Source organism: Hyalella azteca, unplaced genomic scaffold (genome assembly GCF_000764305.2).
Source record: "Hyalella azteca isolate HAZT.00-mixed unplaced genomic scaffold, Hazt_2.0.2 contig8919, whole genome shotgun sequence".
In the NCBI taxonomy this organism is placed as follows: Eukaryota; Metazoa; Arthropoda; class Malacostraca; order Amphipoda; family Hyalellidae; genus Hyalella; species Hyalella azteca.
In genome coordinates this window covers 11,706-39,078 of record NW_025939002.1, presented here as the reverse complement: position 1 = coordinate 39,078, position 27,373 = coordinate 11,706, and the positions used below count along the sequence as shown (strand labels likewise).

Below are 27,373 nucleotides of genomic sequence, written 5' to 3'. Positions count from 1 at the left end.
ATATTTAAGGGTACCATTACTTTAGGGAAAGTGGATCATCAGCAGTGTAAATGACTGCATCCCAAAGAAAACATGCAACAGAAAATGCCACCAAATAACCCCATGGTGGGATGAAGAGTGCAAGGCTGCTGTTGAAGAAAGCAAAAAAAAAGTAGCAAAGAACCTTCTGTGGAGCCATCCAACTTCCTCAAACTTGATACGCTACAAACATTAGGCTGCCCTGAAAAACAAAGAAAGAAAGCTTGAGTAAATTCACGGAGTCCCTGGGGATCACCACACCCTCTTCTAAAGTGTGGTGTGCAGTTGAGAGCATTGGGGAAAAGGCTTAAGAAACCTTCCAATTGGTAACCACTTCACCTCAGATTATGGCATTAAAATTTTATAGCAGCAAAACTAATTGAAATATTGCAAAACTTGAAATAGTGGCATAAACTTTCAACATTTTTCCTATCCATGTAGTATAAAGGAAGTTAAGAAATCATACATTTACTAGCTCTAAAAAATCCATAAAAAAATGTTGAAAAGTGATATTTTGTTGAGGTAGTACTTCTGTTAAGGTGTGTAGTATAAAAAAGATTTGTTGTTATAAAAAAATTTTTCTTCAAAAAAGTTAATGACAGGTATTGGCTCAACTCAATCCAAACAAAATGGTGGCCATTTCCGCATGACAGGGTATGAAGGGACACCCCCATCCCCCGGGGGTAAATGGGACACCCTTAAAATTGCATTTACAGTAGAACCTTGATTAGCATAGGCTCCACTTGACAAAAAAAATTATTTAACAGCAAAGAATTTTGATTACATTTACCTTGCTCAGCAAAAAATTATTCACTTAACAAAAAATTAATGCATCAAAGGTCATCACAAAATTGTGCATAGAATGTCATAGATTGAATTTATGCACTGGGCAACATAGAACACAAAATAATTAACCTTAATTATGATTTATTTCTCCAAAAAATATGATGGTTGTCACTAAAATATTCTTTTCTGTTTCAGATATGTTTTTTACAATCTTCTTATGTTATAGTGAATTCACTTGACTCAATTAAAATTTCAAGTGTCGCAAATTACCCTGTTACCAGAGGTAATAATTTGGGCGTCTGGCACTTTAAGAATAGCATATGAAATTCTTTTGGAGTTGCCATATGATAGCCCGCGCAAAGACCTTTAAAATGAGGCCAAATTTGTTTATGAAATGCATCGTGGTAAGAAGTTATTAACAAAAAAATGCTCAAAATTGTATTTTATTACCCCATTTGACAGGTTGTTGAATAATTGATATGGAATGATTGTCCTGTCTAATAATGATTTCATTTTTTCAGCTTTTTGAAGATGATTCTTAAAATGCTAAGCAAAACTCCCTCTGGGATGTCTGACTATTTAGAAAACATGAGTAAGATTGTCTTAAGATCATCAAGATCTCAGATGTGTGCACCAACAAAGCAAAATTCTTGCAGTTTGGTCAGCTATGACATTGCTAGGAGGTTTTCTCAATGTCAGTGTTATCTTTCCAAACCTGGTAAACCGTCAGGAATAAATAAATCAAAATCAATGTTCAAGTTCACTGCAAAATTCCTGGATGGAGGTATGGAGGAGCCCAAGTAAGTATTTTGAGTTATTATTTTCCATTATCCAAACATTGCATCTTATAAATCATGTAACTGTTCAATATTTGCACATGGAATTACTTTTTTCAATCATGCTTAGCACTTGAAAATCCTCTTTGAATTCTAGTACTAAGTTTGGGACTTTAATACAGCTATCACTATTTTTGTTGAAAAAATATGACTCGTAAAAAATGTATAAATTTTTTAGACAAAGTTTGCTTGAGTCTTAGGAACAGTTACAACCATCGTACCTAGCTCATAACAATAAAAAATTGTGCATGTATAAAGATAAATATATCATAAGTTGATTGTGTAGATCAAATGTGGGACCAAAAACATCACCTATATTTGTTGCTACTAATACTTTGATATATAAATACATTGCTACTTGATGAAAACTATTCACATAAATTTTTGTGACTGGGCTGCTATATTTTTTAAAACATTGAGCTGAAATCCTACCTTGCAGTAAAAATTAATTTCAGTTTATATTGACTGCAAATTATTAGCCAATAATTTTATATCAAATTTTTGATATTATGCATGATTTGCATGTATCAGGTTGATGCTGAGACCCTTAGCTTGCTGAACATGTAGTAGGCAATTTCCCTGCTTTAATCGTTTTAATTTTCATTAACCATCTGTGATGTATCTTCAGAGTACACTGTAAAAGGGGGTGACTTGAACCATTGATGGTGTGACTTGGACCATTGATGGGGAGATTTGGACCATTGATGGGTGACTTGGACCATTGACGGGTGACTTGGACCATTGACAGGTGACTTGGACCATTGATGAGTGACTTGGACCATTGACTGGTGACTTGAACCATTCACAGGGTGACTTGGACCATTGACGGGTGACTTGGACCATTGACGGGTGACTTGGACCATTGACTGGTGACTTGGACCATTGACTGGTGACTTGAGCCATTCACAGGGTGACTTAAACCATTCACAGGGTGACTTGGACCATTGACGGGTGACTTGGACCATTTACAGGGTGACTTGGACCATTGATAGGGTGACTTGGACCATTGACTGGTGACTTAAACCATTCACAGGGTGACTTGAACCATTCACAGGGTGACTTGGACCATTGACGGGTGACTTGGACCATTGACGGGTGACTTGGACCAATGACGGGTGACTTGGACCATTTACATGGTGACTTCAACCATTGATAGGGTGACTTGGACCATTGACAGGGAGACTTAGACCATTTTGACAAAAAAAGAAAAGAAAGCCCTGTACTCAAACAGTTCTTGTCTTAACACAATTGTAGGTACCATGAGGTAGGTCTTGAAGTAGGTACCATGAGATAAGTTACAAATGCATAAAGAGATAGGTACCTTTATTTTATTTTATATATTTAGTATATGAATATTTGTATCTCAATATGCCAGCACTGTAAATGGTCCAAGTCATCCTGTTCTAGGGTACTAAGGGATTCATTACTGATAGAATTTTTGTCTTGCATGAAGGCAGGGACCAATTTGCAGTTTTTGCCCCCAATTTCAATTTTAATTTAAATATGGTAATTAATTCTGTAGGCCTGCCTGCAGCACTTGCAATGCCCATGAAGCATGAAATTTGCTAGATATTGTCCTCTAACTTTTGAGTAGGTATGGTATTTTGCACATATTCATGCATTTTGCACCTGCTATACAGGTGTCTGTAATTACTATGTTGTACCTTTGACAGAAGCTTTCCTCATCTAAATTTTATTTTATGAAGTTTTCCATTGAATGAATATACATTTTATCATGACATTTAACACTTTTTTTAAGTTACAGAATATTCTGATCATAATTTTCATGTGTTCTTCCATTGGTCCTGTGACATTACTTTCCTCAGTTGAACTACCTAAACATATTCTGTGTGCAGATCACCAACACAATTATATATTCCTTCATTTTAGCTCTACATAACTCAAATTCTATCTATGTAAAAACTCCAAGCATGATCACCAAGAATTTATCAGTATCAAGGACATTGTGAACAATCTAATTTTTGTTAGGTACGTACCTATGCTTTTATGTAGACAATTTTTAAGTCAACACAATAAAAAAATCAACAACCAAAACCCATGTCTAAAAAGTACTGATGTCAACTTATACAGTATTTTAAATAATTTTAAGTTATAAATTTTCATGAACAATCATTAAACTGCATATAACAGAGTGTGTACTGGTCATGGAAAACCTGGAAAGTCATGGAATTTGAATTTTCATTTTCCATGTCTGGAAAGTCATTGGATTTCATTTCAGGTTATGGAAAGTCATGGAATTTGCAAATAAATGAAGAAAAAACGGAAGTGTTTTTCTGTGCTGCGCGTGTCAACTGAGTGGTTTCATTTGGAACCAGCAAAGAAAAATGGATTCATAATAAAAGTGTAAGATCAAATAAATATACAAGTGGATGTGTAGGTTTGATACACATCTTGTATATGTTCTGGCAAAGTTTGGTTCTGCTGTGCCAACTACTCTCTTTTCAGTTAACATTAAAAGATTACTAGAACCAGGTCATGGAAAAGTCATGGAATTTTATTTTCTAACTACTGAGTACGCACCTTGATATAACTGTGGCATGTTAGCTTGATTTTCTATGTTTCATGATTTGCAGGCTTGTATACAACATATTTACGGGAAACAACAGCAAGAAGAGTAGCAGAGCGTGCATCAGCTCAGGCTTGTCACCACGGCGCCTTCAAGTGCTCAACAAACTTTTCTTTGAAAACATCAAGGAAATCATGCAGTCGTGCATTGTTGCTGATCACCTCATAGGACACAACTTTCATGTTACCAAGGTCATAAAAGATTGTAGTGAAGGACTCACATTTTTTATCTCGCCTGGACCTGTTTGTGTTTCTTGTTTTTTTTTTTTTCAACTGAACTGGAATTGAATGAGGCTTAATAAGTAAGAGGAACAGGAAATTGGCCAAAAAGTTACGGTACATTGTATTAAATTGTATGCAACAATCACTGCAGTTATGTTGCTACAATAATGTACTATGTAGAGGCTGCACAGGTCGTGGTCTTTCCATTATGGAAATCTTATATATCCTCGGAACTCCAGCCATTTTGTGTCATTTTTTTATATTTAGTAGTTTTGTCATGCATATTATAATATTAGATTCATTAAGAGCCTATTGCAGGGGAAATTTTTCTAATGATTTGAGTTCATTTTGTTAACCAAAGCTAGTGAATATCAAAATCACAATTTCATGTACATTGTTCATCTATAAATTTGTTTAATTATATATTTTTTTCAATTCTAACTGGGTTGCTTTTGAATGTGTATGATCTCAAAGAGGACTAAGTTTTAGGAACAAAGGCCTATTCAAGCCAAATTTATGTCAGAAATATTGTATGTGGTTGATGTAGACTGCTGCTGAAAGGCATTTTGGTGAAAAAATGTAAACTGTTTTTGACATGCAATGTGCAGGTTCGTGTGGTTGGGCACTTCTCTTGCATTCATGTGTTTTGGATGCAGACTGGCAATGCACCAGAGCCTTCTCCAGAGCTACTGAAACATGTTGCTCGTCTTGTGCGCACAGAGCTGCACCATGTGCAAGTTACCTCTCGCATTCCTCCAATCATCTTCCACCGAGGTACTAATTTATGCTTTATTCGTATTCTCTTCTACATAAAATAAACAGTTTTGAACTTACGTTTTTTGTCTGTCTAATTTTGTTCTTTCTTTATTCATAAACTTGTTATAATATAATTTTGCTGCAGTGTGATTGATGATATAAAAGAAAGAAAATGTGTTGAGTTATAAATATAAGTATACTATATAGGTAGCATACAATGTACACTTATAGTTACGCAAGTGTTATGGAGATGTTTAGTGAATATTGCTGGCATAGTAGGGTTGGTTGTTATTGAATGTTTAATTCTGGCCTGTTTGTGTTTGTTACTCATATACCATATTTTTAGTTGAGTGATGGTATTAAAGTAGATGACACTTGAAACATAGTGTATATTGAAATCAACATTATATATATGACAAAGATTTATGGTAAATGAAATTTTGAAATAAGTGTTTCATGGGTGGCAAAGGTTTAAGAATATAATGAATCTATAATTCCTATACTGAGAATAGTATTGCATGAGAGTTAAATCCCTATTGTGAAGTATTCAAAGTTGAATACTCACTCACTGCATGCACTAAGTCTAAATAGCAAATAAATACTTTAATCCTGCTGAAGTTGACATGTGATCTTTCATCTCAAGTTGTTTCCTTGTAAATAGGTATTGTTTGGAGTCTCTTGGTACAATGAGAGTGCAGAGTTAAGTGATTCTTAGTAGTTGTACCTATATCATAGATGGCTTTGCAAAGGTATTTAGTTGAAAATGTCTAACATGTAACTATATCTTGAGGCTAATGGCATTGAAGAAAGCTCTTACAAATGTGTTCAATCAGGCACTATGTGCTAATTTTTATTTATAAGCTTCATATGCAGGCAATGCTTAAATTCATTTGGCTAAAGGCAAACTTCTATTTTTTTGTGATATTGAGCCAACTTTTCCAAAGAGCCTGAGATCTTTCCATGTGTACACATTTATAATGCTTACATTTTTTCATGTGCAGACAGTGAGCTGGACAACGTACTGGAGGTGGAACGACGGCTCACAATCATAGCACAAGAGTTGCAGCCTAATGGCCACCTGGAGCCTGTGAACCACCTGTCCCTCCCTGCACCACCTGTCCCTGTGAGCTTAGTTTCTACATTATAATTAACCTCTTCAGTCTCAGCTTAATAATTCATCATGAAATGCTGGTTATTTTGTGTTAGGAGTTCATGTAGCAGAACACTGACTATATTTACATGTTAATTCAATTTTTATTAATTTGTGTTTACATTTTCTATTAGCCTATTTATTATTGTTCTTACTTATAAATTCTATTATGTTTTTCGGCAGGGACTACTACTTAGAATACTGTGCTTGATCTTAACTCATTTACCACAATTTCGTTTTAAAACACAATTTCGTCATTTATACAATTTCGTTTTAATACGTTTTGATTAATAATATGCTTAATCCTAAATCCATTCATCACAATTTCATGTGAAGATGATGAAACCTCCAAGGTCAAATTTATTTCGATTTTTTTACATTATAGTTTGATTCCTGGATGATATAGATAATTACTTGAAATTTCCTTTAGAGAAAATATAATTACTTGTAATCTGCTACCTCAGAAAAATCAGGGACAACGGTTGCATTTTTTATGAACGGAAGAAAAGCAATGGAACACGGACAAATAAGGTCAACATTTGTTGCTTTGTACAAGTTCAAAATAACTATTGGCTCTGCTTGTGGACAAATAGTCATAACTTATTGCTCTGTGTCAGGATAAATGCACTCATTACCAGCGGCTCTGTTTGAAGTACTAGAAATGCAGGAGAATCACTGATCTTGGAGACCTATTATGTCGAGGCTTATTTATTTAATTTATTTATTTGTGTTCAGGATGAGATATTCGAGCCTGACTTCAAGTTTGATGCGTCGGCACCCCTCAGCTTTGCCGCGTCAACCACCGTCCAGTCCAACCCAAAGAACAGGCCCAGGTAAGAGGCTTGATGTACATGCTCTTGTGTGCGAGCGATCCTTGGTGGATAAAAGAATCCATGACACCTGTGGTCGAAGTCTCTTCTGTTGTTGGTGATTAAAAATAAAAGTAACGTAAGGTCCAGGTAGGTTTAATAAACCTTTGCTTGCTTCTAATCTATACTACATAGTAAAGTACTGTCAAGGTCAAGATTAACATAGTCAAATCTAGAGAAAGTGTATCAGTATAAATACCAGTTGGGACAGTCATTGTAAACAATTGACTCTTGCATTCACACGTTGGTTTGTTGTTGCTCTGTTGCCATAAATAACGTCCAGCAGTAGGAACTATTGTTTCAAACGAATGGCTATGATTTAAAATTGAGCAAATGTTTACTGTTTCTTTTTCTGAAACTGCAAAATATCAACTCAAAGAATAAAGAATATTTTTGTTTTTATTTGATTTTATTATTGTATTTTTTCGAGAATTATGTAAAAAATAATTCTAGGCCAAAATGCTATTGTTAATTAAATTATTGTAAAATAATTGACGAAGGAGTGACTAACGAACGCGTCTGCCCCACAGGAGTAGCTTCACACCCTTTGCCCCCCGAGGGTCATACAGCAGAGAGAAGCCAGGAAAACATGAACGCGACTGGCAGAGGTAAGTTGACTGACAAGTGAGCTACGTGCGTTTGCTGTCGAGGCTTACTTTTCTAATGGCCGTTCCATTATCGTTACTCATTGAGCATTCTGTTTGTTCTGTCTGTTTGTTCTGTCTGTTTGTTCTGTCTGTTTGTTCTGTCTGTTTGTTCTGTCTGTTCTGTTCCGTATTCGTCCTTCAGGTCAGGTTCCTGAACGAAAATAAATTGTGACTTGGGTGAAGACATTTAGAGCAGGTGGAAGTGTGAATGCAAGAGTCAATTGTTTACAATGACTGTCCCAAGAACAACATACGCCAAGCCATCACCAACGTACCCGTCAATATACTTTAGCGGGTTGAACAGAACTTCAAAAATTGACTAACTGAATGCATTGACAATGGGGGCCGTCGGAAGTCTCATGTCTTATTTAAAACTAAATGATACAAAAATTCAGGTAATGTCATTTTCAATAGAATTTATATTTTAATATCTTTACTACCGGTACTTCCTTTTTATTGAACTTCCAAACCAGGGAGATTCCGTGAATGTTGTTGTTTGTTGCGCCATTGTCACACGCGACCGGAGGAAAGCTCCGGCGAGGCCGAGGGAGGGACACCGGGAGAAGGTGGAGAGGGTGGCCAGGAACGCCGCCACCTCCACGGGACTGTCTTGCAGTGAGGAGATGCTGAGAGACAATCGAAAAGGTGCTGGATAGACTGGAGGGGGTACCCGCACTCAGGGCAGGAGGCACTAGGGGAGCGTCTGACCCTGAAGGTGTAGGACGCCTGGGAACTGCAATCCTCCTCCCGCTCGCGCATCAGATTGCGTCGGGCTTCAACTCACGACAGCCTCCAGCCCGCACATTGGCAGCTGCGGTCGACCTATCGAAGGCTTTCGACAGCGTCGACCACCCACTCCTTCTTAGTATTATCGGGGCCTCTGATCTACACCACAATCTGGTTAACTGGTTATGCTGCTACCTCAGAGGCATGAGGTCATCCTGCCTCTACCTCAGAGCGCAATCTCCCTTCAGAACAATACACTCAGGAGTTCCCCAAGGCTCGGCTATCTCCTCCGCCCTATTCAACCACTTTATCTCGGACAATCCTATAAAAGTCTCCAATATTGCTTCATAAGCAGATAACCTCAGGATCTTTGTGTCTTACTCGAGGCTTGATGTTGCGGAGGCTGACTTCGCTGGCCTTCTACAGGACCTCTCCAACTGTTCCGCCTTCAAAAGACTGACCGTGGCACCGAGCAAGTCATCTGTCACGATGTTGGGGGTCAGTTATTCACCTCGGAGACCCATAAATCCCGCGTACACCCTTTCGCCACAATCTGCAACGGCATCATCCCCCTAGATAAAACCCCCAAAATCCTAGGCGTCACCTGGGACACCTATTACACGTTTTTACTTCACGTCAGAGCTGTAGCCACTAAGGCGACGCGCTCCCTACGAATCTTAAAAACCCTGACTGGCACTAACTGGGGTTTCTCCAAGGAGGACATAATCGCCACCTATAGGACAATCACGCACTATATCCTCAACTACGCTGCCCCCAATCTGTTACCCTGTCGCCTTACTCACTGCGATGGCGAATCTCCAAACTATCCAAAACGCAGCTTTGAGATTGGCCACCGGCTGCCTCAAGGTGGCCCCAATTGCCAATCTCCACTATGAGACTGGCATCCTTCCCGTACCTGATCACCTGGACCTGGCTTACGCTCAGTTCCTCGCCAACGCTCTCCAGCCTACCCACACTTCATTCCATGCTGTCTCTGCTCCCCCCGAGGTCCGTCCCATGAAAGCCTGCCTTACATCGAGATTCAGCCACTTCGTTGTGCCCTTCCTGGCGAACGGCATCATACCTCTTATGAAGAAGTTAAGCGCTCTCTACGCAGAGAGATCACTTCCCGCGTCACGGCGGCCACCAAAAACCACGCCGTTCCTGCGACCCCACCTCACCGATTGAGCCGGAAGAAGCTTCGCTCCCTCTCCTCTTCCGATCGGCTCTATCTCAACTCCGTTCGGGCCACCGCAGTTTCCATGAATCAACTTGTAGATCAGTTGTTGAGAAGAAATTGTAGACAAGTTGGCATCTTTATGTTCTGTGACACTTATATGTGACACATCTCTAGTCTTATATTGAGTGTTAATAAACGAGTTTTCATATTTATGTACATAGCGCACGACAGGTCCAGCGCCATATATCACGAATGGACAAATTACTTCATTCCAAATTTGAATAACGTCGAAAGTGTTGTATAAAATGCAATGATCTCCGACAATGTATGATAAATTAATTTTTGATGAATCTCGAAATGTTAATGCGAATTTTTACACGGAGTGTACCTCATTGCAGGCCAGTGCAGCCGGCATGGCAGCGGAGCGCCACAGCGCCCAGGCAGGTCGCTCTTCCTACGGCTTGCTTTAACCTCAACCGCGCCGCCGTCATGGCCAGGGTTAGAATTGTTACTCAGTGGCAGGGATGTTGTTATTAACTGGAATCAGTGAGGTCGCTTCGTAGCAGACTGTACCGCACTAAAGTCGCTATTAATTGAATAAATTTCTCTTCTATTAGCGTGAGAACATTTTCAACCACAATGGCTTTTATCTTTAAGAACATGTCTATTTCTTAATGAAAACTATTCCATGTGCCTCACATCTGTTTTTGCTGCGATTATTTGATTTCTTATTCCATTAAATCTGAATTAGATTGTCCCGTTAAATGATGATATTATTTACACCTAACTAAATACACAGGTGGAGCGAGGACTGGCGCGAGTAAAAGACTTCAAGAGTGACGGAATCGACATCAACGTTTATGAGGTGATATTTACTCTTATGTTAGGACAATAATGTTCAAAACACGCGAGGCGTAAATGTGGTGTTGACCAGCCAATCATTTACTAGCCGATACAGTGAGCGATGGAAATAAAAGTACATGAGCGCGTTGTTTCAAGTTCGAGACTAGTATAAAAACTAATTTTAAAAATTATAATTCCTTCAGTTAGTAGAGAATTGATTAATGAAAAGTTCCAGGTTATTACATTACTCGCTGGTAGACAACAAATTTAATGCACTGAATCAGCATACATTTTATTTTTTTCATTATAAAGTGTGTAAATAGTTGAAATTAGCAAAATATTACAAAATGAATTAATTGTATATAAATAACTACAGGCAAATTTGAGGACGCTGTCACTGGACCAGCGCCTCCTGGGAGGCTCGAGTGATGAGCGCTACGAGGCCGTGCTGCCCTTCATGCCTCGCTCTTCCCTTGCCGCCTGGGCGGGGGATTATACCAGGGTGAGGGGTGCTCCGGGGTGAGGGGTGCTCCGGGGTGAGGGGTGCTCCGGGGTGNGGGTGCGGCAGGGTGAGGGGTGCAGCAGAGTGAGGGGTGCAGCAGGGTGAGTGGTGCACGAGGTGGCTGTACAATTATACTTTCGATAGGCACGTAAAAAACGCACATGAAGTTATTTATAAAATGCTGGCTTTAAATGACTGGTAAGTGAACGATCACCACCGTTCACAGATTGAAGTCAGTCCTTGTGCTAGGACAAGGCTTTCATTTGGAAGCTTGCTTGAACAGAGCGTTGATAACGAGCTGCGTTGATAACGAGTTGCGTTGATAACGAGTTGCGTTGATAACGAGTTGCGTTGATAACGAGTTGCGTTGATTAAGGTTTGTGATATTTTGGGCAGCGTCGAGTGAGAGGTGACAGGCTACTGAAGGACGAGGCTGGCGCGGGTGCAGTGGAAATCACGGCAGGCGTGCCGACCCAACTTATGCTCCGACAAAACGACTACGACGAGGATGAAAAATTCTACGAGTTCGAATGCGAGCTTCACAGGCGAACAGACGAACCTGATTGCGATGAGGACATCTGCAGCTAAAGAACATTGCTGTAATGATGAGTTGTGCAGTGTGACGGCGATATAGATATCTGCTGCTGCAACTGCCGTCAGGAAGATGGCAAATGGCAACAATGATAGATGAAATCAGAACGAGTTGTATTTATTGTACGTACTGAAGATATTGAATAAAAGAAGTATCAATTTCTGGAATTTAGTGCCTCACACCGCAAATGGCTTGAATATTTTCAACTTAGGCGTAGGAAACACAAGAAGACAATCCCTCGAATTCGTGAATAGAAGTTAAATAATATGCTTTTAAAAATTACTTTTTAAAGACAACACTTCTAAAGAATACAGTGTCTCCGATGTTACACATCTACAATTAATTTCTAATTTCCATTTACCAAAAAAATAATTTTAAAATTTGTTATATTATATGAAAAAAATTAAATTTTCAAAATGATTTATTCTGTCAATTGATTCATGCATTGTCTCCGACTTTACACAAGGGTGCAAAATTGCAGATCGATTGGACAGGTAGAATTGTGTTGAATATCGATTATAAGATTTGTAAAAGGCACAATTATTTTTTCAATTTTTTTAAATTAAAAGAAATAGTTATTTTCAAAATTATATATTTTGCCAATTGATTCATGCATTGTCTCCAACTTTATGCAAGTGTGCAAAATTTCAGGTCGATTGAAGAGGTAGAAGTTGGTTAAATATCGATTATAAGATTTGTAGCAGACAAACAACAAGAAGTGATGCTGAAGAGAAGTGTTTTAAAAATAATTACAAGAGGTCGACTGGTTAACGAACATGTATAACGATAGAATACAGCCAAATGTTGATATTAATCCAAAGTTGGATGCGTAAAGTAATCTCTTGGTAATTTAGTGACATTGTTTGGGATGCGCCGGTGGCGCAACGACAGAGCCAATAAGACTTAATCATTTGAAAAAAGTTTCTGTTCTAACTAAACACAGCATTCGTGGTAATATCTTGGTAAACGATCATTTCCTCACTGGTGGAAACTGCGCAGGGCATTTAAACTTTTCAAAGTATTTATCGCCAGTCCCTTACGACCTCGTTTCTCCTTGCCATTCAAATGTACTTGACATGAGCATCTTCTATGACTATGAGATCGGATTTAGTTCGTTTTTAGAATAATAAAGCTTCGGTAGTATGTTATCTCACCTATACGTAATTTTCTAATATGATTGCATTGATAAAATAAATCGTCTAATTAGCACACTCGATATTATTGCATCTAAAAGGACCTTTGTTAAAAGAACTCTACCCATAAACGTACCGGCAACGCATTTTGCTCGGAAACACCACGATCTTCTCAATGTTTTTATGAGCTAATAATTTCTTTCTTCGTTACGTAAGTACCGCATTTAGTAACCACGACAGTGACATCTTTGCATGAACTTTGACGAGCACTTTCGGAAAAACATCCCTATATAAAACACCTGACGGCCAAATTTTGTTTTTCTTCAAATTTTCGAATTCCTTGTGAAATAAACTGAGCAGTTACACCCGAAAGTGAGATTGTCAGCATTTATGGTCGGCATTTTCGGCAACATAATCATCCCAGAAAAGCCTGAACGTCCTCAATTTTCAACCTGTGATTTAACCCATATAGTTATACCCAAACCATGTCACTGTTACACAACAGTGACATGGTTTCGCAAACTCTAATCAGACAGTTCTATTACATGCCTGTCACAAAAAAAAAAATCATATTGTTTTTCTAGAAATTTCAAGATTTCAATGTTTATATACCCTATTTAGATGCATCTGACAGTGACATTGTTTTGCAAACTCTAATTTGCCTTTCCAATAACATTTTCTTCTCAGAAACACTTGATGGTAGCAATATTCCTTTAAGGCATGGATTATTTTTTTAACGTCATGACCCTAAAGGCACATAGGACAGCGACATTATTTCATGAACTTTGTCAGCCTTTTTGGCAACATACCCGCAATACTGACCTCAGCATCCCCTGACCATGACGGGTCGCCTGTCAAATACCATCACTGCCCTGGGGAGCGCAGCCGTGCACCACCAATTTTGTGCACCAATAAGCCCCGAATGGAACGCTTTGGATCTCTCCGGATATCCCCCAATCAGCCGTGCACCACTCTGCTTTGTCCTCCTCCGGCCTTGACCACCACCTGCCGTGCACCACCAGGCCGCGGATCGAATCTGACTTCCGGGCATCGTTAAAATTACGCAATTTTACGTTCACCGCACACCGCATCTGAGGTAAGGTTTCATATAGCATAGTTCTGTTTCAAAATTTATCGTCATTCGCCAAGTGGCCGTTCGACCGAGGGCTGGTTCGACCCACGGCCTAGATACGGACGGCTTGAAGTGTTGAAGGCTACGTCCCGGAAGGCAAGAATCATGATGGTCCATTGCATCCAGGGCAGTGGTGGTCTTCGGCAGGCGACCCCTGCCCTGGATATAATGGACCATCATGATTCCCGCCTTCCGGAACGTAGCCTTCAACACTTCAAGCCGTCCGTATCTAGGCTGTGTGTCGAACCGGCCCTCGGTCGAACGGCCACTTGTCGAAGGACGATGAATTTCGGAACAGAACTATGCTATTTGAAACCTAATCTCAGATGCCGTGAATGTAAATTTACGTAATTTAACGATTCCCGAAAGTCATATTCGATCAGCGGCCTGGTGGTGCACGGCAGGTTTTATGCGAGACCGGAGGAGGATAAAGTCGAGTGGTTCACGGCTGATTGGTGGATGTCCGGAGAAATCCAAGGCGTTCGATTCAGGGCTTATTGGTGCACAAAATTGGTGGTGCACGGCTGCGCTCCCACCATGACATTGCTTCATCGAACCTTAAATTAATTCTTCCGCTTAACGCATGAAAATATTTCACACCAACTTGCCTGCACGCGTTGAAACTTTTTTTAAATTAAAGTTTATGGGAGCCTCTGAAGACTAGTTCAATGCGCCAAATGGCAGGACAGTTTAAGGAATTTGCTTCTCAGCTAGGGAATTGGGTGTCCTAAAGAGTTGTCCAATGTTTCCCGACGGCTGAATGACTGCAGAATGGGGCCGCCAAAGTGGAGACCACTCCAGGGCAGAGAGTCCCACTCCAGGGCAGAGAGTCCCACTCCAGGGCAGAGAGTCCCACTCCAGGGCAGAGAGTCCCACTCCAGGGCAGAGAGTCCCACTCCAGGGCAGACAGTCCCACTTCAGGGTAGAGTCCCACTCCATGGCAGAGTCACACTCCAGGGCAGAGAGTCCCACTCCAGAGCAGAGAGTCCCACATAGGGCAGAGAGTCTCACTCCACCAGAGCAGAGAGTCCCACACAGGGCAGAGAGTCCCACTCCAGGGCAGAGAGTCCCACTCCAAAGCAGAGAGTCCCACACAGGGCAGAGAGTCTCACTCCTGAGCAGAGAGTGGCGCTAACCCAGGGCATCTCTCACCTGTGGACACTAACCTCTCACCTGGGACACTAACCTCTCACTTGGGGACACTAACCTCTCACCTGGGAACACTAACCTCTCACCTGGGGACACTAACCTCTCACCTGGGGACACTAACCACTCACCTGGGGACACTAACCTCTCACCTGGGGACACTAACCACTCATCTGGGGACACTAACCACTCNNNGCGGTTCAACTTATCCACGCGACAACATTTCTTCTCGCTTCGAGTCACTGACATGTGGAACAGCCTCCCTGAAGATATTGTTGACGCTCCGAGTATGAACGCGTTCAAGAACAGACTAGACAAGGCCATGCATGAGCATATGTTCAGTCTTAAAATGCCTCGTACCCTACGGAACAACTGATATCTTCCGTCCGTAAGGCCAGTCTAGTCAAGAAAAGTACAAGAATCGGCGACAGGCCTATCCAGGCCTATTTATTTAATGCCGAAGATACTATACTATACTATACTACTATAACTTGTCACTTGTCAATAGCGAGCGCGGTACTGTGCAGTGTGCGCCGAGAAGTTGGGAACCGTTGCTTTGAGTGGTAATGAACGCGTTCAATACGGGTAATGAACGCATACAATACCAGTACCATCTCAGCTAAGGAAAATATACAGTCTGACGGTTAGAGCGTTGCGCCATTCATTATGTATTGACTGCATAATCAAATTTAAGGTATTGAAAATATTTCAATTACATTATTGGCTAAAATTAACTTCCTTAACGAAAAAACCCAGATTTTGCCATTTAAAAGAAAAATCCACCCAGACACCCAGGTGACGGCCAAAAAACCCAGATCTGGGTGGAAAAACCCAGCGCTGGGAGCCCTGTGACGCTGTGAGGAACGCGGCATTTACGCGGGAACCTCCTGAGGGCTCGCTGCGTTCACATGGTTATAATTTCGTTGATCTTTGCGATATTTTCCACGCACTTGTGGAGTGAACGCAGGGATGAGTGAAGATTTGAAGAAAGAATAGATGAGGATAAGAAAACTTAGTGCGTTTAATCTGACGAGTGACGAACGACGTCACAGATAGCATAGTTCTGTTCCAAAATTTATCGTCCTACGACGCTTGGCCGTTCAGCCGTAGGCTGAGTCGACACACGGGACAGATACGGACGGCTCCGGTGCGCTCCGTCCGGGTGGTGTAATTTTTTTTCGCGTATTGGCGGACGATGCTGGGCCATTCTATGTTAGGCTACTTTCCTGTGGGCTGATTGATCTAATTTAATGGATGTGATCTGTCTGGTAGCGCACGGCTGATATTGTTACAGTCAAAAAGTGTTATAGGCTACGGTCCACCATTCGAAACGCGGCAGTGGTGGTCTCCGACAGGAGTCCCGTGCACGGCTGCGTTCCCGTATCAGCGATTCAGCTTGTGCCGTATTGTTGCCAACTTGCCAGTTGGCACTTAAGTTGGCAGTACTGCAGTTGTACGTTTTGAACTGGCGCCACGTATGATTGTGGATGCATGCACAGCCAGTCCCAAACTTGCATTGTCGTCTTCACAGAGCAGAACCTACTAACGTTGGAGGCTTGGAGCCAGTGATGTGTAAAATCTATTTTTTTATGAAAATATATTCGTAAACTGAGTAATAGTTCAACTGTTTACCATCGGCGTTCATAAAATTGTGAAGCAATGCATATGCTTAATTTGCGTTCAGAAATTGTATGTTGACTTTAGAAAAAAAGAAACATGTTCTCGATTGCCACTATCTCACTAATCTCAGTATCTGTCTGCAGGAGTCAGTTGGCTCAGATGCTGATGGGAACTGATTAGGGCTCTTGAAGACCAAGCAAAATCTTCTGTTACTTATTTTAGAACCACCAAGCCAATCACCCAGGGTTGGCAATGATTAAATCAAACTATGAAAAATCGTGATTTTTCCATTTTTTATATTTAAATATATTGAGCGGCAGTCTTATGCTGATGTGATATATTTTTTTATGTTCCAGAAATTATTGATGATTTAGGTTCTAAACAAAAATTTCCATTGTTTAACATGTGACGGTTTTGTGTTATAACTCCATCACCAACCTGTCCATTTACAATGGCTTCCATCAGACTCAGTCAAGCCATTTATATCATCACAAATGTGAGAAACGACTTTGTTGGTGCAATTACTTGCTTCTCCTCCAAAACCATCATGTTTAACCCCATGCTACGACTGACTGCTATGGCTGCCAATGCTGCAAGATATAGCTGCCGCTCCCTGGGGACAAGCTCAGAAGCTACTACTGCCGCTGTCACTGCCAAGACTTCACCTGAGAAGAAAGAAAGTCTGAAAGAATATTGTGAAATTCCTGGCCCGTCACCACTTCCCCTCATAGGGAACACTCTCTCATTTCTCACTCATAAGGGTAGGTTTTCTTAAAGTAATTTCTTTGTACTGTGCTAATGGGACAATGTTGGGACATCATTAATGTCCCAACATTTCCATAAATGGCTGGAACTCGCGTTAATGTATTACCTAGTTGATTACCTTTCATTACGTTTTTCATACTTGATTTCATATTGATCTTGCTATTTTGTTGTTATTTAAAACTGCTTGTTGGTTAAAGACCTTCATTCGCGTTAGCAACTGGGGTTAGGTTCCAGATTGCATAGTTCTGTTCCAAAATTCATCGTCGTACGACGCGTGGCCGTTCGACCGTAGGCTGATGCGACACACGGCACAGATACGGACGGCTCCGGCGCGCTCCGTCCGGGTGGTGTAAAATTTGTTTGCGTATTGGCAGGCGACGCTGGGCCATACGACGTCAGGCTATTTTCCTGTGGGATGATTTGTCTAATTCAATGGATGTGATTTGTCTGGTGGCGTGCGGCTAATAATGTTACAGTCAAGAAGTTTTGTAGGCTTCGTTCTTTAGGGAAGGGATCATGATAGTCCATTCGAAGCACGGCAGTGGTGGTCTCCGACAGGCGTCCCGATGTGGACACGTAAAGATGTTCACACGTTGATATGTGGAGATAACACCGTAAGCACGCTTTCGTGATACTATATGCCCGTGGGGAAAATTCACTAAATGCACGTGGGGAAAGTCACTGAATGCACATGGGAAAAAGTCACTGAATGCATGTGGGGAAAATTCACTGAATGCACGTGAGAAAAATTCACTGAATACACGTGGAGAAAATTCACCAAATGCACGTGGAGAAGCGTCGGCGCGCAGAGGAAGATGGCGTCGGTCCGCTGGCAGAGATACTGGCTGAGAAGCTGACAGAGACGCGGATAGACCCGGCAATAATACGCTGCCAGAGATTGCTGACAGAGATGCTGACAGAGATGCCGACAGAGATGCTGACAAAGATGCTGACAGAGATGCCGACAGAGATGGGAGTTTGCACGTTGCAGGGGCCGAATGTTAGCCGATGTTAGGACACTGCGAAATAGTGCAATGTTAATACACTATTTACGACACCATTTCACAAGTGTATGAGCGTGTATGTAAGTCACGTGAGCTTCCACGTTATAATGAAAATTTGATTACTCAAAACTTGCAATGTCTCTGACATGACTACTCTTACACTTAACACACTGAATAAGAGCTATTCTTAGGGCAGAGTTTCTAAGTTAGAGAGCTTACGCGAGATGTTGTCCGCTCGATGTCAGGAGGCAAATAGGAGTTATGACGCTTCAGTTTTAGGATGCTATGAAAGGAGCAAAGAGTGGCGGAAGTGAGATGTTGCCATCGACTGAACTGAGCTTTCTCGAAACTATTCTTGCGATGGTATTATAATTATTTAATATGATAAACCTAATATGGTAAGTGTTAATATTACTATGGTGAACATAAAATTAGTTCAAGGTAGCGAGATATGATAGGGACGCCTGTCGGAGACCACCACTGCCGTGCTTCGAATGGACTATCATGATCCCTTCCCTGAAGAACGTAGCCTACAACACTTCTTGACTGTAACATTATCAGAGGCACGCCACCAGACAAATCACATCCATTGAATTAGATCAATCAGCCCACAGGAAAATAAGCCTGGCGCCGTATGGCCCAGCGTCGTCTGCCAACACGCGAAAAAATTTTACACCACCCGGACGGAGCGCGCCGGAGCCGTCCGTATCTGTCCCGTGTGTCGAATCAGCCCACGGTCGGACGGCCACGCGTCGTACGACGATAAATTTTGGAACAGAACTATGCTATCTGGAACCTAACCCCACATGCTGTGAGCTAAAGGTTACGTTATTTAGCGAAGCTGCGGAAGTCACTCGCCGGCGGACGATAGAGTTTGGAACAGACCTATGCTTTCTGAAACCTAACCCCGGTGTTGAGCTAAAAGTGACGGTCTGGTGGTGCACGGCAGGATGCATGCAGTTCCACTGGCGACCTGGGCTGGTTGGTCGCAGTCCGTTGTCCGCAAGTTACAGTTCTAGCTAAAGTTGGGGTATGAAGGGATGATTCAATGCAAGGTTCAGTGGTGGACAACCATTACTCTCTGGGTTATTCGCTTCAGAATATGGTGGCGTAAAGCTCCTAATATTTAAAGCAAGATGATGTCACGGGCTGGTTACCGACGGATGGCTTAATCCGCGGCTGATTGGTGGTCATCCGGAAATAAGCTAGGCGTTCCTTTCAAGGCTGATTGGTGCACAAATTTAGTGGTGCACGGCTGCGTACCCCTTTGCCAACTGTAGACTTTTTAGTGCATTTTCTTATTTATGGAAAAAATGCACTATGGTGCTCGCCAGGTCCGTCTGCCCGTCCGTGACTTCACGTTTTCGCCGATGAGAAAATGTGCTCTCTGTCACTCACTGCAGTGAGTACTGAGTTATATTTTTTATTTATATTGTTGGCTACATGGCATGTTGTCATGTGTCATGCTTGTGACTTGGCTGCAGTTTTGGATTGATCACTGTCTACTGAATGATTAGGTACGTTAGTGATTACGATGCATGACACAGAACTTCATAGGATTGCCCATTGATTTACTCTTATTATGGTACATACGTACTCTAGTGAATTTTGGTTAGGGCTATAATGAAGTAGAATAGAAGTGTCGGCACTGAAGAAATAGGCCTATGGCCTTTTGCTGATTATTTTATTTTTCGTGACTTGATTCACAAGGGATCTAGCCTTCGGAACCCGATCTTTCCATAACTGACGATTGATAGAGATAGCTGCTGGACTTACTGCCTAGTCCGTAAGGTGCTAGGCATTTCAAGACTGAACATACGCTCCTGCATAGCTTCGTCTAGTCTGTTCTTGAACGATGGCTGTTCCACGATGCTATCAGGGAGGCTGTTCCACATATCGGTGAAATGTTGTCGCATGGATGTGTTACAACGCCTTTTTTACTTTATAGCCGTGTCCCCTGGTGTTGGTTCTTGTTTCAAATTATAGTAATCCTTCTGGGTCCTTGTATAAAACATGAGTATACTTGTATACTTCAATGAGGTCACCACGCAGACGTTAATAAGTGAGGCTTGGAAGCTTCATAGTCTTTCATGAAAGCTTCATCTTTCCTCAAAGGTCTTCGGGCCTTTCAATCCCGGAATTTTCCTTGTTGTACGTCTTTGAACACTCTCGACTAAATTTTTGTCCTTTTTAAGTTTCGGTGACCACACGACGTTTCCAAACCCTAGGTTCGGGTGTACGACAGCAACAAACAGCTGCTTCATCGCTTCTGCATCTAGGAACTCGAAAGAGCGTCAGATCAGCCCAAGTCAAGAGCGTCAAGATCAGTCCATTGGCTTTATTAACTTGACCTTCAATATGCTTAGAAAGTTTCAACTCATTGTCAATATTAACTCCTAAATCTTTTTCCATTGTCGACTTCGACATCATCACTCTGTCGTTGCAACCGTGTCTTCTCATACTGTAATCTTGTTGTTCATTATTCTTGCCAAGGTGGATTACTTTACATTTGTCAGCGTTAAAACGCAGCTGCCACTTATCAGCCCAGTCAACCAGCCTGTCAAGATCACCTTGCAACTGTACTTTTTGCGACGTATTCTTCACTGTATTATAAATTTTTGTATCGTTCGCATACATCAAGCACGCGCTAGACGCACTTTCTGGCAGGTCGTTTATAAACGCAACGAATAGTAGGTACACTAATAATTGTGCAAGAATGTACAAATGGCAATCCCTTTATTTTATTGCCAATTACAAACGACACTTCTATATCTTACCCATAATAATGATTATATGACATTGGAATTATCTAAAACAATGTTAAAATAGAACTTTAACATCACTATGACTTGATTATAGCAAACAGGCATCACTTTAAACTTATATATCTTTCTGCCACGGTAACACCACGCTTCATGTCAACTGAGCAGCCAATAACTCAGCTGAATGCTTTGACTCAGTGAGATCTCCTGCACCTTCTTGTCTCATCACCCATGCACTCCAATGTTATTCATCACATTCATTATATTGAAAAACTATTCCTTAACGTGCCACGTGCTCTGCCACAGGGCTTAGGATGGCTCTCGTGCAAAAATATGGCATTGTGAAGCTACAGATCATTGGCATGCCCCCCATGGTGTGCACCACGAACCCTGATGACATTGAGGTCTTCCTTAAGAGTACTTTGGAGAACCCGATCCGCATAGGCTTTGCCTGCCTCAAGAGCGTCCGCCTCCGTGCCAAAGACAACTACTTCAACAAAAATACCGGCCTCCTATCTGAGTGAGGATGTCTTACTAATCTGGGATCTATTAAAAGATATGTTAAATTGTTTTACTGCAGGACTAGGAGCGATTAGAGGAGGATGGAATCACGACTGTTGTCCTCTGAATTAGAAAGAATAACAAATATTCAACAAATGATGAAATTAATTTTTAGTTATGCATATCGAGATATATACATATTTCTCTGTAGTAAATAAGCTGTCATGTATAATCTAAACATTATCTTATGTCAAGATTGCTCTAATTTCTTGCCAACAATCTCTCAGGAACGGCGACGAGTGGTGGCGGCTCCGTAGCCGCGTGCAGGTGCCGCTGCTGCGCCCCAAAAACGTCGCCATGTACCTGCCTGCTGTGGACGGCGCCACCAACAAGTTCTTGGACAGGTGGGGGACAGGTGATGGTGGGACGCTAGTGTTGGTTGGAGAGAGCAGATACTGAGGGGGGGGGAACAGGTGATGTGTGGTAATTGTCAGTTTACCACGCAGGAGGTTGCAAGCTAGGCTTGTATCACATGTTTACAGCTAATGCTTGTCATTGACAACGTTCATTAGCGCTGATGCTACATTATCCTTACAGGATTGACCTGCTGCAGGCCGAGACTGGCCAAGTGCCTTCAGACTTCATGCAGGAGATTTACAAGTGGGCCCTGGAATGTGAGTACGGCTCACTGCCTTCAGTTTGGGAGGCGTGTGGTCAGGGTGCCGTTGCCCGTGCATTGTTTTCTCAGTCTCCTGGGATCGCTGTCACGGTCCATGAGCTCTAATCAAGCACAAGCTCTGCTTATTGGACATTTGTCTTGTTCATCTCCCAAACTTTGACTTCGCAACATTAAGTTTAGAAGTGCAATAATGAAGATTTACTTCTCTTCACCTTATATATATACCATAGGAATTTTATTTGTCGTGAATTACGTTTCTTTCGTGGCGGTGTTGCGATATAGGCCATCCGATGTTGCGTCGCGTGTGGCACCGCTGCGCTGTCCGATGTTGCGTTAGGCCAAATATTAACCGTAGGTTTACTGCTGTCCCAGTTTTTCATCTGATTAGTTATTCATTTACTTATATATCTATTCAGTAATTATTGATGTGTGTGCAGGCATCGGGCTGGTGGCGCTGAACCGCGAACTGGGCTGCCTGGAGCCGAACATCAGCCCAGACGCGCTGCCCGCGCAGCTCATCCGCCACATCAACGGCATCTTCTCCGGTTTCAATGGAACTGAAATGAACTTCCCTTTCTGGAAGTATTTCCGCACACCATCGTACACAAAACTCGAGACGTCGCACGCCGCCGCCCTCGAGTGAGTGCACCTGGAGTGTCCAGCTGGTATGTGCGTCTGATGTGTGCAGCTGATTTGTTCTTATATTATGATAAAGTTAAATATTTTTCAAAATAGTATTCAAAAATATTAATATATACTTTTTGCATCCACAGATCAATTATGGCGTTAAAAAAAGAATGATGGCGCTCATGTTGAAGTTGTTATTTGAATAAAATGAATAATGAAAATTAAAGTTATTTTAATTATATACCAAAAATATTCAACTATCCTATGTATCAAGACATTATATACACCCTGTAGAATGATTAAAACAGTTCGGCGTTAGTACTAATATTGTCTTGAAGAATCAGGATAGAACAAAGGGTTTTAAGGAATTTCTTTGTGGCTGACAATGATGCTATGTTTGCGACCTCACGAATGTCCTCAGACTCACAGCTGGGGCGATACGGGAGGCGCAGGCCCGCCTGGAGGAGGCCAAGGCCCTGGGGGATCCCAACCGCCAGCTCACTGTCGTGCGTATAGTGGCAGGTTCAATGTTCATTTAAATAACGGTCCCAGTAAAATACTTTATTGCACAAAACGTTACATTTACATTAAAAGTTTCCTTCACACTAAAGACTGTAACACGGCAAATAGACATCTAGTAGCTTCGCTCCGAGAGACAAGCTTTACACACCACCAGAAGCTGCGTGCACGACCGCGTTCCAACTGCTGCCTTTTTCTATCCGCAATTTGCCAGCACAGTTTCAGTACTCTCTAAAATATTCTTACAATTCTACAATTCAAACCTCCTAACACTTATTCTAACTTGACAACACATTGATTAACTAAAAGCCTATACCTAACGATAAAATAGCATTCAATATAAGACCTCTACATATCCATCATGGAAACCTTACTAAACACGGAGGGTCTCAGCCGCAGCGACGTCGCCACCATGATCATCGACATGCTCTTCGCCGGCGTAGACACGGTGGGGACCGAGACATACTGCCACATGAGGCCAGCCTCATATTGTCCTCAGAGGCGTAGACACGATGGGGACCGGGACATACTGCCATATGAGGCCAGCCTCATATTGTCTTTAGGGGCGTAGACACGGTGGGGACCGAGACATTCTGCATGGGGCCAGCCTCAAATTGTCCTCAGGGGCGTAGACACGGTGGGGACCGAGACATACTGCCATATGAGGCCAGCCTCATATTGTCCTCATGGGCGTAGACACGGTGGGGCTTGGGACTTACTGCTATATAGGGCCAGCCTCGTATTGTCCTCAGGGGCGTAGACACGGTGGGGCTTGGGACTTACTGCCNGGTGAGTGTCGGGCTAAAAGGTCCCCGCCGGGGTGAGTGTCGGGCTACAAGGTCCCCGCCGGGGTGAGTGTCGGGCTACAAGGTCCCCGCCGGGGTGAGTGTCGGGCTACAAGGTCCCCATGACATGAAGCGTTCTACTCTACACAGAACAAATGCTGGGCGAGCTTCCCGCATGTCATGTCTAGAATTATTCTGCATAAACTGGCACGTTAACCGCGTGCATCAAAAGTTTAAAAAAACTACTTCCTGTCTGTAATCATTTATTTTCCATTTAAATGTGGTTTTCATTTTGGCATTTGAAGTTGAAATATCAGAATTGAACCTAAAGTCACTCCTCTCAGCCTATGATTTATTATCGTCTGATTTAGCTTTTATGTGACAAAAACCCAGGTTGAAGCAGGCAGCGCTTTAAACTTGTGTAAAGCGCTTTTTGAAAGGACGTAGTCAGTTATATTTGTATTTAATTTTGTATATTTATATTAAATAGTTTGAATGTTGTAGTCATTCATATCTTTAATTATTTTATTCCTAGAGTATTTCAACGAGTTTTTGTTGTCTCCTCTTTATTTATCCTTTAACCGCAATAAATCAGCATAAGGTGCCTCTACCCCTGCCTAGTGGCTGGTCCATATCCAGGCGCGTGCGCTATCCGTCTTCGATCTTACTTGATGGAATCACAATTCAAACTTATTCTGCGTTTTATATACTGAATATTATTGGAGCACAATTGTGCATCACTGTCACCGTAAGAAGTTCATCCACAAACAACCTTAAAGTTCATGTTCTAGATGATAATCTACCTAATATTTTTGTGTATTTATAACATCAGTCGTAATTAAGCGCCATCAGTCTTGCAATACAAACTGTACTTGTATTGCAGACGCTGGCCATGAGTTTCAACGGCGTGACATCCCGCATGGAGGAATACTTTCCGCAGCCCTTGGAATTCCTGCCGCAGCGGTGGCAGCGCGACCGCCCCTACGGCGCCATCCATCCCTTCGCGTCGCTGCCCTTCTCCCACGGCACCAGGATATGCATCGGCAAGCGTCTGGCCGAGCAGGAGATGTACACCATCATCATCAGGGTGAGACTGAGATCCACTGTTGTGGTGGAGCTGTTGTTGGCAGGAGCACTAAAGGATCTTCTCTAGCTTACTTGTTAGAGTTCAATAAATCCACGTACTTATATATAGTAAGGAATAGCAGGAGACGACGAGAGTTTTCAATTTTTTTGTAAGTAACTTTATGGCGCTGGTTTATGTCGTGTAAATTATTCCTGTTTAATCAAGATTCACAGCGCCTGTCCCTCGTTACTCTCCCTGAGCCCTGGTGGCCAGCAACCTGCGCGTGTCCTTGCCATCTTGGGAGTCGTTCCATTTCTTCGTCTTGTTCTTGTCTCACTTCTAGTGGTGCCTCGGTGGTGCCTTAGTTATCTTCTTGGCGTTATTTCCCTAATGTATTCAATCAGTATCGTTCTTCTTTAGATTGGAATGCGGGTGTTTGAGCGTCGGCCCTCTTAACTGGATTCCCTCTTAACTGGATCACTTTGCCTTCTTGCTATTTTGTGCATCGCGTACTAATGGTGGGAGTTTACTGTTACTGACGCTCTTCTCCTCAGCACCGCGTCTTGTATCATGCTTTGGCTGCGCTCCGTCACTTCACTTATCATTTTGCTCAAAAACGTACTGTACTTTACCCCCGAGCTCCCTTGGTGTTCTCACATATCCAGAGCTGGGTAGCGCTACTTTGAAATGCAGTGGCCGCTACCGCTACCGCTACATGCTCTAAATGTAACAGGCGCTACCGCTACCGCTACCGCTACAATTGCTCAAGTGTAGCGCCGCTACCGCTACCGCTACTGAAAATGTAGCGGCCGCTAGCAGAGGCCGCTGCTTATGTAGCGCGCCACTGCCCACCTCTGGTAACAACTAACATGTTGACACTAGTAACAGGCTGAGGTTGACAACACTACACCGAAATATTTCGTACAGTTTTATTTTGTAATTTATATTATGTATGTATCATGCTGATTTTTAAATAATATTTATACTATTAAATAAAATCTAAAGGCTTTATCTATAAATGTAGCGGTAGCGCTGTATCGGCAAAACCTCGTATCGCTACTTAAATATGTAGCGGGCCCTACCCTACCGCTACAATTGCTTAAATGTAGCGCCGCTACCGCTACCGCTACATGTAGCGCGCTACTGCCCACCGCCCACCTCTGCACATATCCCGATCCTGCTCATTAGATATTATATGAAAGCTTACGGACGCCTCGGCAAGTTGATATCTTGGCACTGCCTTTCTTGCCAGCCTTTTCGACGGGCTTCTACTGGACAACATACTGCCTGATGCCCCGTGTTCTCTTAAAATAGTCCCTAATCTCTGCATTCAAAATAATCTTGCTTCGATTCTCCGATCTGTTACATAGCAACCGAGTGCGCAATAAATTAAGAAGCGTCTGTAGTTTCCTCGCTTACCTAGGCGCTCGTCCATTGGAGTAACGTCCCTCTAGAAGTACATTGGTTTCCTCGAATGTTTTGCTCACACCTGTGTACTTCTCCAAGGTGCACCAGTTGAATCTGCCGATATAAACCGATCAAATACGTTCGCAGGTATTCTTCGTCTTGGCAGAGTTCAAAATCTTGAATTTACTTAAAAAATATGTGACGTTACTCAACAAACCAATTAACCTTTATTTTTGACTAAAATCAATGTTTAGATCCAAAATCCAAAAATACACCAATTAGTTTTACGAAGGCTTACGAAAATGTATGAGATATTTTGCTTCAATATTCATATTGTACCTAATCCTGCGTTTCAGATGCTGCAGAAATACACGGTGACGTTCGAGTCTGATGAGGAGATGAAGGTGAAGACGCAGCTTGTCCTCAAGCCCGCCACGCAGCTCGCCTTCAAGTTCCACCCGAGGAACTGATCTGCGCTTACGGATAACTCGCCAATCTTGACTTAAGTTTCGTG

The 27,373-nt window shown here is 42.1% G+C and overlaps 2 protein-coding genes and 1 long non-coding RNA gene across 3 annotated transcripts; all 3 read left to right on the top strand.

The window, feature by feature from the left end:
- The first annotated feature begins 1,323 nt into the window (after positions 1-1,323).
- LOC108670932 lies at positions 1,324-11,871 on the top strand. Its single transcript, XM_018158424.2, has 10 exons — positions 1,324-1,604; positions 4,235-4,418; positions 5,057-5,222; positions 6,206-6,327; positions 7,090-7,187; positions 7,754-7,831; positions 10,175-10,274; positions 10,576-10,641; positions 10,996-11,121; positions 11,518-11,871. Exons 1-10 carry the CDS (start codon positions 1,336-1,338, stop codon positions 11,707-11,709), a joined length of 1,401 nt encoding a protein of 466 aa, XP_018013913.1. The 5' UTR covers positions 1,324-1,335; the 3' UTR covers positions 11,710-11,871.
- A 5,556-nt stretch (positions 11,872-17,427) lies between these two features.
- LOC125178335 (probable cytochrome P450 49a1) lies at positions 17,428-27,329 on the top strand. The gene is made up of 9 exons (XM_047881832.1): positions 17,428-17,505; positions 21,582-21,795; positions 22,064-22,180; positions 22,374-22,450; positions 22,893-23,094; positions 23,504-23,604; positions 23,946-24,049; positions 25,270-25,473; positions 27,216-27,329. Exons 2-9 carry the CDS (start codon positions 21,590-21,592, stop codon positions 27,327-27,329), a joined length of 1,125 nt encoding a protein of 374 aa, XP_047737788.1. The 5' UTR covers positions 17,428-17,505; positions 21,582-21,589.
- Positions 21,779-22,427, top strand: LOC125178336. Its single transcript, XR_007156863.1, has 3 exons — positions 21,779-21,795; positions 22,064-22,180; positions 22,374-22,427. It is a non-coding gene; the product is annotated as an uncharacterized LOC125178336 (long non-coding RNA).
- Positions 27,330-27,373: the final 44 nt, after the last annotated feature.